The 17,714-nt window shown below is 35.3% G+C and overlaps 1 protein-coding gene across 1 annotated transcript; it reads left to right on the plus strand.

The window, feature by feature from the left end:
- The first annotated feature begins 5,827 nt into the window (after positions 1-5,827).
- Positions 5,828-16,838, plus strand: LOC100303512 (catalase). Its single transcript, XM_085506198.1, has 12 exons — positions 5,828-5,977; positions 8,593-8,764; positions 8,854-8,964; positions 9,592-9,773; positions 10,272-10,451; positions 10,956-11,066; positions 11,470-11,550; positions 11,944-12,096; positions 12,942-13,080; positions 13,822-14,060; positions 15,657-15,725; positions 16,686-16,838. Exons 1-12 carry the CDS (start codon positions 5,921-5,923, stop codon positions 16,707-16,709), a joined length of 1,518 nt encoding a protein of 505 aa, XP_085362324.1. The 5' UTR covers positions 5,828-5,920; the 3' UTR covers positions 16,710-16,838.
- The last annotated feature ends 876 nt before the right edge of the window (positions 16,839-17,714 follow it).

Below are 17,714 nucleotides of genomic sequence, written 5' to 3' on the forward strand. Positions count from 1 at the left end.
CCGTTCCTATATTGGAGTAAATATTCGTTTGATTTCGCCGCAGTGACGACCTCATAGCCTTGATTGTCGTTTAGTTTCATTGGTAACTGTGACGTGCAGATTAAAGTTACATATTGATCGAGCTAGCGTGGAGGATTATGGTATTAGATATTAATCTTGAATTCCAAAACTACTTAGCGAAATGGGAGATACAGTATGGATTTATTTCAATCAAGGACACATACCAGACTCGGTGGGGGGGGGGGGGGTTCACGTGTATTTATATAACGAAAGAAAATTTGCGAGTCAAGTCTTGAATTTTACTCATAATTCGTGAAAAAAATTGTAAAAACAAGCTTGACAATCTTAATAATGTTTAGTAAAAATAACTGTAGTTTAAATTATTAGTATAAACAACTGTTTATTTACGGGGCATATGTTTTGAGATACGGAACAAATATTATGCAACATCTGCTGTTCGCCGAATGAAATAGTATGTGTTGTGTTTTGAACTAATATGTATGTTTTACTTTCATTGTGAAATTGTGACACATTATTGAACGTGAGCAAACGATAAAAGTACATTGTACTTTCAAAATGGTCACCTTATGTCTCCACAGGAAGCACAGAAACTATAATAAAGTACACGACTCGCCTGTACGGGGGGGGGGTATCGTATCTAGTATATTCAAATTGACAATTTAGCCAACGCCATACCTTTACTTTACCAATATTAGTAGAAAAACAAGAAAACTAAACAGATTTACTCTATTTACGAATTCTGAGCGGCATGTACGGTTTAATCCCTTATTTATTGCAGTTATACAATATCCCGGGCCGCTAACTCCCGTCCCTCGTACAGACTAAACGTACAGTTTTTTATAGGATCTGGGCTCCATGTGATGTCACCGCACATGTGTATTCGTAGCCTACATTTCTGCCATTACATTATAAAGGAATTTTAACAAAAATTAGTTATATTGTTTAATAAAAAGTTAATAATAGTCTTCCACGCTAAAACAACATCCAAATACTATAGTTGTCTCAGAAACAACTTTGACATTGCGTCGCCTTGTGTATTCAAATTTCTTTAGTCAATGCCTCAGCGAGCATGGCGAAATGAGACACTCGGTAGACTGGAATTCACAGCAGAGTATCATTATCATAGAGCCAATCAGTCTGTGACGTAGAGTGATCGATCTATCTGTTCGTTATTAGATATAAAAATGAAATATATGTATAAATAAAACAATAATGCAATTTTCCTTCCAAGATATTATCGCTGTAAAATATGGATATAACACAATCAGTCATATGATATTTTTTCTAGTATACTGTTAAAGTATAGTTCAATGAACGCTGTATATATGTTATAACAGCGACAACTTGAACCGACATTCACTTTTATTCCGAAATTATGAAATATAATTTTACTAACATACAGAAAAAATGATAAACAAATACATCTAGCCAATGTGTTGAGATTTCAGTAATGCAAAAACAAACTGTCTGTCTGTCTGTCCTGCGTCCGTCCGTCTGTCTGTATGTTTGCATGTAAGTCTTCCTACATATCCGTCTGTCTGTCTAACTGTCCGTCCGTCCATCCACTCTTCCGTCTGTCTGTCCTGCGTCCGTCCGTCTGTCTGTAAACAAATACATCCAGCCAATGTGTTGAGATTTCATTAATGCAAAAACAAACTGTCTGTCTGTCCTGCGTCCGTCCGTCTGTCTGTATGTATGCATGTAAGTCTTTCTACATATCCGTCTGTCTGTCTACTTGATCCATTTTTATTTATTTATTGACAATTTGATTGATTCTATAAAGGAAAAAATATTCAAACTAATTTTCATTTTTTATCTACGAAATACTGTTTCCGGTTCGTCCCCAAATCGAGTTTCAGATTTAAATTGCAACATTTCTGATTTAGTACAAATCGTCTGTGATTAAGGTGAGCACTTCAAGATGTGTAGTCGTGATAACGATTATTTTAACTTGTCGTTTCCTAGTTACCCTTGCAATATCAATCACTCTCACCACGAGAACTGCAATGTGTTTGGTTTATCAAAATTCCAAGAAGATTTTTTTTTTTTAATTTAGCGTTGAAAAATTGTTAGATCATTGTCTGTGAATAATAGTGTACTGAATGTAAAATTAAAGAATAAATAAATAAATCATACATAAGGAACTCTCGAAGCCTGAAATTTCATAGCGTCTCTGTGTGCTGTGTTCAATACAGGTCGCATTGGGCCATGCGATGTAGACAACCCGTGTAAAAGCATATCGTTGTTTTTTCCATGGAATTCGAACGCGAGCTGCGTGACGACTGTGAAGCGTGACTGTTTTTTTTAGTTTCAAACTGATGTTCACATCAACCGTGACGAAATCGAATACAGTGAAAGGCATAAAGCAAGGGATGTTTTGAACGTTTTATAAATATAATTTTGTTTATAAGCCAAAATGACTGATAACCAATTCAGAACTGATATGGCGACATCATAGCAAGTTCTAATTAATATTAATGAGTTAGTTCTACGTCATCCAATTAGCGAGCGTTCATTTTGAATACTGTACTAGTAAAATACTTTATTTTCGCTTGGAATTAATTTTCGTCTACCCACGAACCTTTGCGTTTTTAGCGTGTGTTTTTTTTTTTTTCGTCGATTGGGACTCAATTCCCGCGCGTGCGCAGGTGACGACTCTCCTGCTTTAATTTATCACCTCTTTTTAACCAATTGGTGAAACCTAAATTTCAAACTTTTATGATACACCATTTAAATCAACCCCGTTACGATTTTACTCAAGCTTTCAGACTTCTTCATTCAAGTCTGGTCCTCGATGATTGCGGTGATGAGGTGATGATCACCGATGTCTAAAATATGTCGCTAGAGGGCGCATATTCGGAATAAACAGAACGTTCCCGATGACTTGTTTTTGTTGAGACGTGGCATGGCTGAAACTATCGAACAATGACAAACTATATTTACTACCTCGTTTGTTACATAGCGAATAAGCATTATAATGATTCATAGCTAAAATAACATGTTTTACATTATATATATATGAAGTCCATTGACCAATCAGAATGCTTGTTGATTGCCTCTGAGTTGTTGGTTTTGGGATATAATATTTCTGATTTACAACTGACGATGTCTCAACATAATCATGACGACGGTCCAGGTTTCAGTTCGATAAGTACAATTAGTATGAAGCCAAACTTTAGTAATTTCAGAATTAGATTTTGTAAGAGGTCTGTAGTGAGCAGTCTGTTGTTGAAAGTATTTAAACAGGCATTTGTTCTTTTTAAAACCAACGCAAGAAAAAAAATCCATTAACAGGTTATAATATACGTTTTACAGAAGCATAGGGTGTATATTGTTATATTTTGACTGTCCGTGAAGTTGTAAGGATCTGGAGGAACCACCAAAAACAATTTTCATCCCACGAGCCAACCGTCTCTCTCTCCGTTTTCTCGGTGACCCACTAATATTCCGGTTGATCGCTAGAGGGCGCTAAATACTTTGGCGACCCTGTAATGATTTGTATCGTTGGTTCAACGGACTGGTATATTCAGGCCCTGGGAATATAATCAGCCGTAGCATTTTAGTCGCGGGAGAGTCTTGTGATTTCAACTATGGCAGATAGATAGATTGATAGACAGATATTGTATTCAACACTGAATTATGTATGTAATGTACATTGTCTTTGGTATGAAAAATACAACGTTACCAAGTTTTAATTAGGTGATTAGAAGATATCGAAAGAAGCACCAGTGATAATTAGTGCAAGTCGCGCCCAGGTCAAACTTCATACTTCCACTAGAAGAGCGCATTGCACTGTGGGAAAATCAATGTTTATCAACACAAATGTCGCACATGCGCAGCGCGAGGACCACCGCCCTTTAACATAACATCAACACAATATGAAGTAAATAGATCAATAAATAATACTGTTTCTTTCTGTCACCAATCTTCCTAATTGGGGCTAACTATACCTATCCCCCATCCCCTCCTTCTTCCATCTTAGAGGGAGGGCAAGGGGGTACCTGGTACAGGTTACAGGAAATAAAAACGGCATTTTACGTTTTTACAGTAAATAAATGAAAATTCCATTTACAGTAAAAAAATACAGATAGAGCAAATTCCTAATTACATTTTTATAATATTTATGATAATTTGTGTTTAAGAATCAAAATTGGAAATTGCGTACGAATTGCCATATTTAATTTGGAAAATACTTTATACGCTTACAAAAAATAAGATGTTTTTAAAAATTACGGACGAATAAAATAGCTGGTTACATTTTACATCTTGTCCATGTCTACGAATTTATTAAAAATTACATTTTTACGAAAATAAAAACAATTGATTACACCTTACGAAATTACTCCTTGCCGACCCTCATCATATTCATTCCTGGTCGACCCCATCTAAGTTTCCGGACAAAAACGTGTCTGTCTAGCTAGTATTTTAGTACGTTGATCCAGAGTGGTCGCTGCCATTTCATTTAGAAATATTCATTTACGTCATGGAATGCTACAACAGTTCTGATTGGAAGAAACGCCGCGTAACGTCAGCTCGCCGGGAGCAGCCTTAAATCCGATAGTCGTCGTTTCACACTCATGGCCTTAGAGTGGGAAACACATATTTACACGACAAATCGAATAAAGAAAAAGAAATTACACAAACTGATTTGAAAATTACAAATACGTGTAAACACCTTTAATACTGGCAAGACATCGATGAGTTCTCTTTGTTACAACTGACATTACTATATCTAAAAGATGACATATCAAATAAAATAATGCGAATCTGATTAAAATAAGATCCTAGTTTGGGCTTTATTTTATAAGTTTTTTAAATATGTGTTAAATTATTTATTTTTATTATACATTTTATTTTGTTTTATTTTAATTTATTATTTATTTGCTGGCAGTTTTTTAAGAGTATTGGTAACCGCGAAACCCACATGAAATCTCGTATTAGCTGCAGTACGCGGTGATAGTTGGAGTAATACTAAAGAAGATGTACGTAATTATAATAAAGACAATTATTAAATAATAACAAATATATAGTAAAAATAAAATAAAGTGTACACAATTAAATTAAATTCACGCCGTACATTACATCAGATTTTAATCAGTGTGGGGATAGCCATGACTACTAACTTGAAATTTAAACGAAAGGTGGCAGTCGTCGTGCCGCGTCCTGTTCGATATGGGACTCATAGCGACGTATACAACGCGTGTAAAATGCATTGTTTATTTACATGAAATTCGAACACGCGCTGCACAACGACCACCGCGCTTTAATAGCAATGTGACTGATAATTTGCGAAATCTATACTTTAGACACGCCTCACAAGCTATAAAAATGAGGATCATTTAAAAGCACTGAATTAACGATATTTTCGTCAGCGAAAGTTCAAGATTGTATTTTACAATGATAACAAGCAAAAAAAGAAGGGGTTCCCGCACTTCAATGACAATCGTGACATTTATGATTTCCAATATTGTAAAAATTGTACTCTGGAGGCCGTTGTGAATTGAAAATAGTCAAAATACCTTGTACATACAACTGTGTTCGGTTACGGGGTAAGTTTGTTTTAAATGTATTCACAGTATTCAGTCACAGGGAATTATTCCAGGAAAAAATTGTTTCAAAAGTATGCTAGCCGCAGAGTCTATAAATTGTGTAGTTTATTTATTATAAATCGTTGATTTTACTATTTAAAAAAATAAAAAAAGGTTAGGCCGGGTGCATCCCAGGCAGGGGTCAGGCACGCCACCATCAGTTGAAACAATCAACCAATCACAAATCAACACAAACCACGTGACAATCAGCTGTGTCCTTTCTGTCCTACAGCGAGTGGATCGAGAACTTTAGACCTTACATTGGTGTGAATTTCACTGCTTTCTACAAACGCTAGCAATAATCAAACAACATGGCAAACAGGGATAAAGCATCGGATCAACTGAAGGAGTTCAAGAAGACTCAGACGGTAAGTTGCATGCAAAACGAATGTTAGTACATCCATTGGAGTGATGTCTAAGCTCCTTGTTGGCCTTGGTCCGATGTGAGTTTGTTGACCGTTGCAATTGTCTGCAAACTGGGTTGTGTTCATGTGCAGCGCCATTTGGTTTGGGGTCCAAATACGTAATATTTGCTTTCATTTCATTCACTGAACTTGAGATGAGATAGATCGCATAATTTAGTAGACCTCAATAATGTGAAAACGCTCCGGTGCAACGAGTACGCCATTAACGCGAGATCGAGAAGAATCCATGATGAGGGGGGTTAGGTGGAGGGCACGAACTGTTGGAGGGGTTAAAGGTTGAGTTGTGAACGTGCGCGCTCAAGTCAGTCAGTTAGTTAGTCACTGGCACATTTCTAGAAATTTGCAGTGTCATCAGTTTGTCTAAATTATACAGATCCTTTCGTTGTTTTGATAAATGCGTACGTGGAACTTACGCCCTCAACGTGGACATCATTTGGTATTTTATTTTTAGATGAAAATTTTGTGTCCTCAAGTAACACTCAAAATAAGCACTTACATAAAAGAGGAGGCAATTTTTTGAGAAACAATTTATATTTTTGCATTAAACCCATAATTCTCATTCAACCTATATCTGGTCAAGTAAATGTACATGGGGGGGGGGCATAGTGAGGGTTAATATAATTGTCACAAGCTTATTTTTTGTTGTATTTTTAGTTAATGGCAGCCATTTTGTCTGTAGTATAATTACCTTTGGTTTCTATGGCGATAATAATATACTCCATCTCAAATTGTAAACGTGTGACATAAATGTTTTGTGTTGATAGCACTTTTTTGTTATCCCGAATTATTTCATAAATTTGGGTTATATATATTCTCTTTAGCATTATATTTATGAAACTGTTCTAAAAAACTGGTTTTTGAGAAATTTTAAATTGCATGTAAATTTCTCAAAATATTGTACTGTAACACACATCCTGTTTCATGTTACCATGGAAATATAGTGCGGTATTTAGCACCTACATTGTATATTTACATTAAACTCATTTAAAATCAGTGAAATTTAATTCCAGCTAAAATAAAGTATTTTACAGTACCAGACCGCTGGGCATGCAAGTTTTAATTGATAACAGCCTGGGCATATGAGCCGGTCATAATTTCAAATACTGGTATACTGGATTATTAAAATACAACTTATTTTAAGCATAGACACACCTCTGTAATGCATAAATACATGTACTACTAATAGAGCAAATACGGTAAACTGGAGTATGTTGAGATTATATATGTTGACTCAAGATACAGAGATTGGACTGTCTAATGTGTTGATATAATTAGTATGTTCAGAGTCCAGTCCAAAGATTTCTTTTTCAAGAGTTTATTGACCTGTATTTGGCTTTTTCCAATGAACGTGTTTATTCAGCAAATTTGTGGTAATTAATATTCAAAGTTAAAAATATACTGCAAATTTCACAGGCTGAAGAGTGGAACATAGCACTTTTAACACTCAGGTTGAAATTGGTTATACCATGTACTGATGTTAGAAGAGGTAATTTAGGTGTTAGATTGGTTTTGTTGAACTACTAGGAAGGTGTTTTATACATTTTTAGGTTAAAAAATATAAAATTTCGTGAAATCAAAGTTTGCAAATGGTGTCGCAATCTTCACCCTTCAAGCTGGTATTGTACCTGATTACAAAATTTCTGTATGGTGAATTGTGGGTAAAAATGTTTGAAAATGAATTTCTACTTGCTATTTCTTTGAAGGAAACTTTTACCTTCCCACATAATTCTTGGTGTAACATTTTTATCTATTTTTCATTAGTTCCTTTTTTATTAATTTACGATGGATATAATTTTCCGTTGGCAGCTGGTCTTGAAAAAAGATATTCTCACAGTTGGGGGGAAAAATTATTTCAAGGGAAAAAAAAATTACCACAAAGCTTAGTGAAGAAAAAAAAAAAAATGTTTTGCACATTTTTTCTGTAACCCCCCTTCAAGAGTTTCTAATCGTCCACGTTCTTATTATAAAATAAATAATAAACAAATAACTGAAATAACCACACAACAATGTTCAACATGTGAAAACAAAAACAGTTTGTCATACATCAATCCATTACTTGGTTTTTATGTGATCTGTTGTCAATCCCAAGGCTGTTTATTAACTGAATCAGAATCATTGCAAAATAATAAAAGTTCTATAACAGTACTTTTAAATAAGTTGACCAATATTCATATTTGTTTGTCCATGTTGAACAAATTCACGAATAATTAATCACATTATGTGATCAGGGGTTTGTCTAGAAAAAAAATGCAAGATTGAGCATTACAATTCAGCAGCGCCACCAAGTGGGGGAGATAGGGTTCTCCCTACCAGGGTGTGAGTTTTTGATAGTTCCGAGTTAAAATGGAGCATTCTATGGCTTCCTTGGGGCCAAAATTACTATCAGACAGGTCACAGTTGAAGACTGTGGCCACATGTGTTTCTGCTTCTCACATCTGCTTCCCAGGGTAAGAGGGCGCATGGCCATTGCATGAGGGCGCTGCGCTTCTGTTCCCTTGTTTAAAAAAATCCCTGGTGATGATGTCATTGTTACTTTTCAATTTTTTTTTTCACTTCAGAAACCCGAGACCTTGACGACAGCTACCGGGGCACCCATTGATAATAAGAATGCTATCCTTACAGTGGGACCCAGGGGTCCTCTGTTGATGCAAGATTTTGCTTACACGGATGAAATGGCTCATTTTGGTAGAGAACGTATTCCTGAGAGAGTGGTACATGCTAAGGGTGCAGGTAATGATTTCGTTGAGGTATTTTAAGTTTTCGATTAATAACATTGTTGTCAAGATGCTTATGTCTCACTGTACGATGTTTGTTTACAGGAGCCTTTGGGTATTTTGAAGTCACTCATGATATATCAAGGTACTGTAAAGCTAAGATATTTGAACATGTCGGAAAGAAAACTCCTCTCGGTGTTAGATTTTCAACTGTAGGTGAGTTATATGGCATCAAAGTTGGGTAACATTTTACATTGAATTTTGTGATGTTTGTTTTAATTGAAACCAAAATTGTTAGAATTTTTTCAGCCCCTCGGTTCTGGGTATTCAGAGCAATATGTAATGCCAAGGCATGTGTCCCTGCCTTAGGAGAGATGTATTCTGTCTAGGCATGTGCAAAGCAATATGCGCTGCCTAGACATGTGTCTCTACTCTCAGAGAGATGTAACTTGCCTAGGCAAGTTTTCCCTGTCTGAGCATGTCTCCTTTGTCAGGGTGATATATACTGCCAAGGCATATGTTCCATTTAAGAACAACAGCTGCTCTCTTGACATTTGTCCCCAGCCTCAGAACATTAATAAATGCTGCCTAGGCACTTATGTGTCCCCATCAGTCATGCACCCTGCCTAGGCATGTGTCCCCCAATTTCAGGGAGATATACACTACATAGGCATGTGTCCCACCCTCATCTGTGTGGTGTCCTCAGCACAGATATGATGTCCACAAACATAATATGATTTTCTGAATTCCCATTCAGGACTTTTATAATAGCATAAAAATCAGTGAATAAAATCTCATTTCAAATTCAGAAATACATCAGTCACTTTACTGTATTATTCCTAGGTGGTGAGTCTGGCTCTCCGGATTCTGCTCGTGATCCTCGTGGATTTGCTGTGAAGTTTTACACCGATGAAGGTAACTGGGACTTAGTCGGTAATAATACACCCATCTTTTTCATCAGAGATCCAATGTTGTTTCCAAATTTTATCCACACACAGAAAAGAAATCCAGTAACACATCTGAAGGTCAGTCAAGATAGAATTTTAGGGTTTGGGGGAGTTGGGCAAAGAATTATAATCATTAAACGAGGGGGCTCATTGAATGTTGGAAAATGAGGAATTATGATCATAAAACTAGGGGGTATACTGAGTATGGAAACAAATTGTAATCAAGGAACTGGCATTCTGTACACAGTGGAACTGTAATATGATGTTGAGACAAAGAAGTATAGTCATAAAATTAGAAATTATCATAAAACCTGATTGTTCATTATTATTTAACTAGAAAGTACATATGTGGAGGAATGGAATTATAGTCTTAGAACTAGGGGGTACTGAAATGTTGTAGACAATGAATTTTAATCATGGAATTTGGTGGGTACATTATTGTACATAGAATGTGAAATCACAGTTATGTTCATAGAACTTGGGGTTACATACATTTGGAAACGAGAAATTCTGATTACGAAGAAAATCACTGGTATGATTTTATGTTTTGTTTTGTCTTGTTTTGATTTGTTTCAGGATCCTGACATGTTCTGGGATTTTATTACACTACGACCAGAATCAACTCATCAAGTCTCATTCCTCTTTTCCAACCGTGGTACACCAAATGGTTACAGACATATGAATGGTTATGGCAGTCATACATTCAAACTGGTCAACAAGGACGGAAACCCAGTTTACTGTAAATTCCATTATAAGGTAAAAAAAAAGAATTGTAACTGTTCATGTTGTGCGAAAAACAAAAAACAAATTTTGAAACTCTTGCTGAATCTTTATTTGTTTTTAAAGACCACCGGCCAATTTTACAAAATACATGAAAAAATAAATACATAACTATTCTTTCCTGAGGTCAAAGGTCACCTCATGTTTTAATGCATTCTTGTCTCAGAATTTGTGCTTTATGTTCAAACATTGCTAGTTTTGTAATTATTTGGTCACAGTTATCTGACATAATGGAATAAAAAATTTCTAATTTTAGATAAGTATATGACCATGAGGGTAAACATTATTTTCTAATGTTTTCATACATAAACTCTTGCTGACCTTGATTAAAACAAATTTACTATTTACCTAAATGTCATAAAAACATGTTGCCAACATCATGACTCTGCGAAAGAAACTTTGTAGCAAAAAACTGCAAAAAGTTATATTCATAATTATTAGGGTCTCACCAAAGTTATCTACTATGTTTTTTTTCCCCAGACTGATCAAGGTATCAAGAATCTGACTGGTGATGAAGCTGCGGAGATGGCCAAGTGTGATCCAGATTTTGCAATCCGTGATTTGTATAATGCTATTGCAGAAGGAAATTATGTGAGTAGAATATGTTATCTTGTTTGAGTTTAACTCCCTAGCACACCTAGCTTATCAGTTAAATTGACTCCCTAGTACCCCATTTGTAATAACTCCATAGCTTGTAATAACTCCCTAGCGCTCCTGTTGTAATAACTCCCTAACTTCCTAGCTTGTCAGTTCTAATACTCCCTAACTTATCAGTTAAATTAACTTCCTAGTACCTCAATTGTAATAACTGCATAGCTTGTAAAAAACTCCCAAGCACTACTGTTGTAATAACTCTCTAGCTTGTCAGTTAAACTAACTCTCTAGTATCCCCATTGTAATAACTACATAGCTTGTAAAAAACTCCCTAGCACCCTATTGTATGTACTCATATATTCTTAGCTTTCCAGTTTAAATATCAAATTATTATTTTCAGCCCACTTATACCATGTACATACAAGTGATGACATATGAAGAAGCTGAGAAACATAGATGGAATCCGTTTGATTTGACGAAGGTAATGAATTATCTATCCAATTAGTGTGGTCCAGTAAGGCCAGTAGATGCTAATCTCTAATGATTGGCAAATTGATATAGGATTTATTATATTAGTGTAGTCATTTTCCAAGCCCTGAACCAATGAAAAATGACAACACAAGTCACATGTTCCTACATTGTGATTTATGCCATCCATCTGTTTTGCAGTTTTTTGTGTGTGCTTCCAATACAATGTGTTTTTATGACCCTGGGGTTATAGGTCAAACATCCTGGTACCTTCATTATCAACCATTTTAATATGGCAAAATGGAGGTATGATATTTCTTACTCCTGCCAAAAGTACCAGGAAATCTGACCTTTGCAGGATATGCCTAACTCGTATTAGACATAACACATGTTTGTATTTGTATAGATCTGGCCACACAGTGAATTTCCACTGATTCCTGTCGGTAAATTGGTGCTGAATAGAAACCCCAAGAACTATTTTGCTGAGGTAGAACAGATCGCCTTCTGTCCGGGTCACTTGGTTCCTGGTATTGAAGCGTCTCCGGATAAAATGTTACAGGTACGTTATAATAGTGCATTACCTTGTATAAATTACAAAGATACATTGATGAAAACTTATTTTAATGTTCCTGTTAATAATGAATGTATTTGCCCACTCAGCAAATTTGATGATGATGCCTATAAGTGGGACTTGCTCCTGTTTGTTTTCCAAAAAAATAAATATAAGAAAAATTAAAATAAATAAAATAAACATATGACTAATTAGATTTGTGCTAATCCTCCAAAATGCTGACATTCAAGTTGGTTTGTTTAGTAGTGTTGTAGTTTATTTACTGTGGAATACTTGGAATTGGAATTTTCGCTTGGAATTAGTATTTGCTACTTTCGCTGAAGGAATGATTCATTGAAAATAAAATCCAGCGAATATACCTTTTTCCTATATTTTACATTCAACTTGTCAAAAATCAGTGAAAATAAATTCCATACAAAACACCGAAAAAGTCTATTCAGCGAAAAATTAAATGCAGCTAAAATAAAGTATTGTACAGTAATTACACGTGATTACACTTGTGTGAATTAAATATTAAATATATCATATGGTATTTGTGAACACATGACATGTGTGTGAATGCCATATGATGTGTAAACACCACGTGATATATAAAAACAATGTGTGTATACTTTATGGTATGTATGAACACCATCACGTGAGGTGTGTGAACACCACGTGGTATCTGTGAACACCACATGACATCTGTGAACACCACATGGTATCTGTGAACACCACATGGTATCTGTGAACACCACATGGTATCTGTGAACACCACATGGTGTGTGTTAATACCATGTGAAACATGTGAATGCCATCAAACATGTGTAATCACCATATTTATTCTATTTCAGGGACGTATATTTTCGTACTCTGACACCCACCGTCATCGTCTTGGGACAAACTATTTCCAAATACCAGTAAATTGTCCATTCAATGCAAGAACTTACAACTACCAGCGGGATGGTCCCCAGTGTGTCACTGATAATCAAAGTAAGCCTAAAGATAGACCAAAACTTAATATTAGATCAAAGGTACATTACTTGGGGTTTGCAACGCGCATTGTACTGTATGGTGACATCATGCCAAGATCCCATTCAAGTCTCATCTTGTAGATAGCGAGACTGGTGCTACGACCTTCTGACATGACATACAATGTATCTCAATGTTCAACATGTGTAATATACATGTCTCACCACTATCATAGTGAAAAAATGTAATGTACAGAAAATATAGTTCTCGTAATCCGTCATATCGTGAACAGCTATTTTGATCCACCTGAACCTCCCAGTATCCTAGTTACCTCGGGCATGCGCATTTGCATTGTTCTGAGTTGGAACGCTTATGCGAGAGCGATATTGAAACGGGATCTTGGTATCATTTCAGGCTACTTGCAAACCCCAAGTAATGAACATCTGATTAGACCTATATACGAACCCTTATCACGGGGAGATAAGGCAGGAACACCTAATAGTGTGACATCACTGTTTTTATCGCTGTGATGAGGATTTCAGACCGAATAACAACAATTACTCAGATGTAGTGATGACGATAATGACTGAAAGTATATTTTAAAAAATAATGCTCAGAAGGGTAACATTTCTGTTGATTTTGTAAATCAATGGCTGAGTGTGTTACTTGTCAAGAGCAACTGAATTTTCTTTTTTAGCCATTGCGATAAGTAATGATTACTGCCCTCTATGCTTTAAGTGTGTAATTTCTTTTGTTTTCCAGATGGTGCCCCCAACTACTTCCCCAACAGTTTCCAGGGACCCCAAGATAATCTAAAATATGCTTCCCATGTGGATCACGTCAGTGGTGACGTCAAACGTTACAATACTGCTGATGACGATAACTTTACGCAAGTCGGTTCCTTCTGGCGTAATGTTTTGAGTGAATACGATAGAACGCATCTAATTAACAACATTGCTGGACACTTGAAGGATGCCCAGGAGTTTCTGCAGAAACGAGCTGTGAGTCATTAATACTTCAGAATAAATTTTATTTTTAGTGAAAATGAAAAGTGTAGAAAATTTTTATGGGAATGTAAGAAAATCAAAATCTGTCTAAATGTAATTTTCCGTACAACTGCGAGATCTCGCGAGATGCATGAAAGACGCGCTTCGAACGTCTGCTGCAAAAATTGAACGATTTGATTTTGAACTCGAATTTCCTTATTTCGTAGCTCACACCGACCGGCCGATCTTCGACAGAGGAATATTGCTTCCGAATACCCTTACTTAATCGAAATTGCCTATCATCAAATGTGGATAGCACATTACTTTAAGCATGGAAATGTCCCCAAAATACTTTCGCGTTTGTCAAATCCCACGCGATGTTTGACGCGACTACGACGCTATGACCTTTGTTTGTCCTGTTTTTACGTTCGATTTCATGCATAATGCGTGATTCTCGCAGTGTATGGAAAATGGTCTATTGGTCCTATGCTATGTAATAGACGTGCTCTTATCAGTCAAGTTAAACATAAAATAGTAAAATATAAAACTCTACCAAACGGCTGGTTTCATGTAAAACTTTTAACGAAGTCTTCAAAATCAGCTGATAAACAAATTAAGCAAAATGTCATTTCACACTGAGAATAGAGTCGAACAGTGATTGACAGGGAATTATTATTGAGGAGAAGATTTAAATCAAAAAAGTTTTTTGTCACTGTTGTCTCTCCTGACTTTTTTCGTATGTGCAAATTGCAAGTGCTGACGCATCATGCATTTTTGCCACAGAAGTCATATTCATGTTTGGGACTACATGGCAGGGCTGTGCGGCCATCTATTTATCAAATGGCATTTTAATGTGCTATCCTGGCGTCAACCAGGTTCGGTCGAACACAAGCACGTGCGGATCCTAACCAAGATTCCCCCAAAGTCGCATTCGTTAGTGAATGAATCTCGGCCAGTGGCCTTCCCATTGAGTCTGTGGCACACTCACCCAGGGTAGGGGTCGACCTTTTTGATGTTCAGACTAAGGTAAGATTTGGACTTAGATCTACCGGCCATGAGTCCGATGCGAAATCCTCTAGGCTAACAGTCACCAGTTTTTGGCTTTTTTTTTGTATGAAGACAGAAACAGATATAGAATTAAATACTTTACTGTAGCGGGAATTAACTTTTGAAAAACACAATTTGGTCTGATTTACTATAAACTACATTCAATTGATACTAAAGCATCTATTTTTGCTAGTTTTTGTTTGTTTGTTTGTTGCTTCAGCGATAATAAAGCCATCTCTGGTAATTTTAGTTGGACATGTAACTGTTAGTGACCAATGTTCATCATTTCATATGTTACGATCATGATTGTGTTTTATTGATCATCACACTACTGTTGCCATGGAGATGAAATTAAACTCCTTTTGCATCTCATTAAACAACCATTATGGGAGTTCTGTCAACAAATCATACATGTCCTTACTAAAGAAAATTACATTATCATGTGCATCAATAACAAGATTCCTGATTGGTTGTTTATCAAATAAGGTTTCAGCATATGTCAGATATAGATAAAAACACCAAGTTATTATATGTAATATTTTTATATATTTTGTGGTTTTTCAGGTTCATAATTTTAGCCAATGTGATCCAGAATATGGTCGTAGATTGGAAGAGGCATTAGCAAAGTATAAGGTACGTTATTTCAAATTAATATTATATCACATATATTAGTATACTGTGGAATACTTTATTTTCGCTGGAACTAATTTTTGCTGAAAAGGCTTTTGGGCGTTTTGTATGGAATTTGATTTCACTGTTTTTTGATGAGTTGACTGTGAAATATAGGGAAAAAAGTATATTCGCTGGATTTTATTTTCACGGAATCATCCTTTCAGCGAAAATGAATTCCAAGCGAAAATATAGTATTCTACAGTAATTAAATAAAAAACAATGTCATGACCAATGTGGGTCTAGAAAATGTAAAATACAGTGTTCGAAATTTGAATGATTACGCTGTGACGACTGTGACGTTTAAAAGTGCGTTTCACACTATCACAACAGCTACCCCGCATGAGGTATTGTCAAATACTGTATTTTAGCTCGAATCAATTTCACTGAAATGACTATTTTGGATGTTTTCTATGGAACTTATTTTCAATGATTTTTGATGAGTTCAAAGTAAAATATAGGAACAAAGGTATATTCACTGGATTTTATTTCCAATAAAACATTCTTTCAGTGAAAAATAGCAAAAATTAATTCTAACCAAAAGTATTTACAGTAGAGTAATATCTCGTACAAAAGCATGTAAATTGAGGCTATAGCGCCCCCAAGTGGTGTGTTAGTCGCTACTTTCTTTTGTGGTCTAAACATTTCCTGTCAGATCACATCAGAAACAGGTAGGCTCCTGCAACATTATTATGATGTTCACCACACAACGCTTGCCATCACTTGTTTTTGCTTTCCCAATTTGTACCAACTGACGACAAATGGTGTTGCAGCAAATTATTTTCAACCATGAATTATGATTAAAAATACAGTAGATTATGTCCATGATGACTCAAACAAAAATATCATGTGACACAAAACTGATTAAATCCTACTTGTCTGTGTATTTCTAATCTGCTATTTTGTTTGATGCTTTCTTGACAGAAATCGTCTCAAGCCAACCTGTAGGATACAACGAAAACAAGGATCAACGTCTTCAAACAAAAACTAAACATAGCAGATCCAGTCATGTGACTTTAGTGATATCACTGTTATTGACTAAGAATAAAGAGTTGATTATGTAACATACTAAAACAACGACCAATCAGTAGCCTATAAATAAACATCAATTTTTGCATTTTCTTGTCGACTGTAACAAAAATTCCACCTGAGTATTTCATATATTGATCTAGACATGCAGGCAATTTGAAAATATGTCAATTTGATACAAAATTAGCAAAAAATTATAAAAAATTATATAAAAATATATAAAAATGTGCAAAATATGCAAAATGTAGCTGCAAACCAATTTTGGCGGGAAAAATTATTCATTCAACCTGCTTTACCTTCACAAAAGAAAAGTTTTCAGAAATTTGACATGTCAGAGAAATTCTCAAAAATTCTTGGCAGTGAAAATTCCACAGGTTTTCTTTTGTTGCAGTGAGTTTCATGAATTTTAGTTGTGATGTAATCAAATTGCATATCATGAAAATATGTGACCTAAAAATGTAACGGTTATAGTAAAGAACATTTTTACTGGACTTTGGTCAAACTACGCGTCGAAGGTCAAACTGTCAAAGGTCAAACAGTCAAATTCAGAAATTTATCTTGCAATTGATTTTTATTTTAAAATAAACATATATTATTGAAATAAGTAGGATCACGTATAGATTATTGAAATCTAATTATGAAAAATAATTAAAATTATGGTTTGTAGTTTTAGTTGAATACTGAACCAAAAGCAATGATAATATTTTATGTTCAAACGTAGTGATAGAATAAAAAAACTTAAAAATGTTTTAATATAACATGAGATCTTAAAAGCATTAATTACTTCATTATTGGTCTGAAATTGACTTGTAATGTCAGATTTTTTTATTGTAGCATGGATGACTATGGTTTAGTTTGGTACACTACTCCATTTTTATTTTTCAGCGTTCGGTGAAAAATATAATTGTAGTACTGTAAAATCTG

The sequence above is a fragment of the Saccoglossus kowalevskii genome, chromosome 12 (genome assembly GCF_978046115.1).
Source record: "Saccoglossus kowalevskii chromosome 12, keSacKowa6.1, whole genome shotgun sequence".
Taxonomy (NCBI): Eukaryota; Metazoa; Hemichordata; class Enteropneusta; family Harrimaniidae; genus Saccoglossus; species Saccoglossus kowalevskii.

Bases quoted from the DNA above. Each gene is read 5' to 3' on its own strand.
- LOC100303512 (XM_085506198.1), top strand. From the start codon at position 5,921: ATGGCAAACAGGGATAAAGCATCGGATCAACTGAAGGAGTTCAAGAAG. The intron at 5,978-8,592 runs GTAAGTTGCATG...TTTTCACTTCAG, and splicing joins AGTTCAAGAAGACTCAGACG to AAACCCGAGACCTTGACGAC. The intron at 10,452-10,955 runs GTAAAAAAAAAG...TTTTTTCCCCAG, and splicing joins ACTGTAAATTCCATTATAAG to ACTGATCAAGGTATCAAGAA.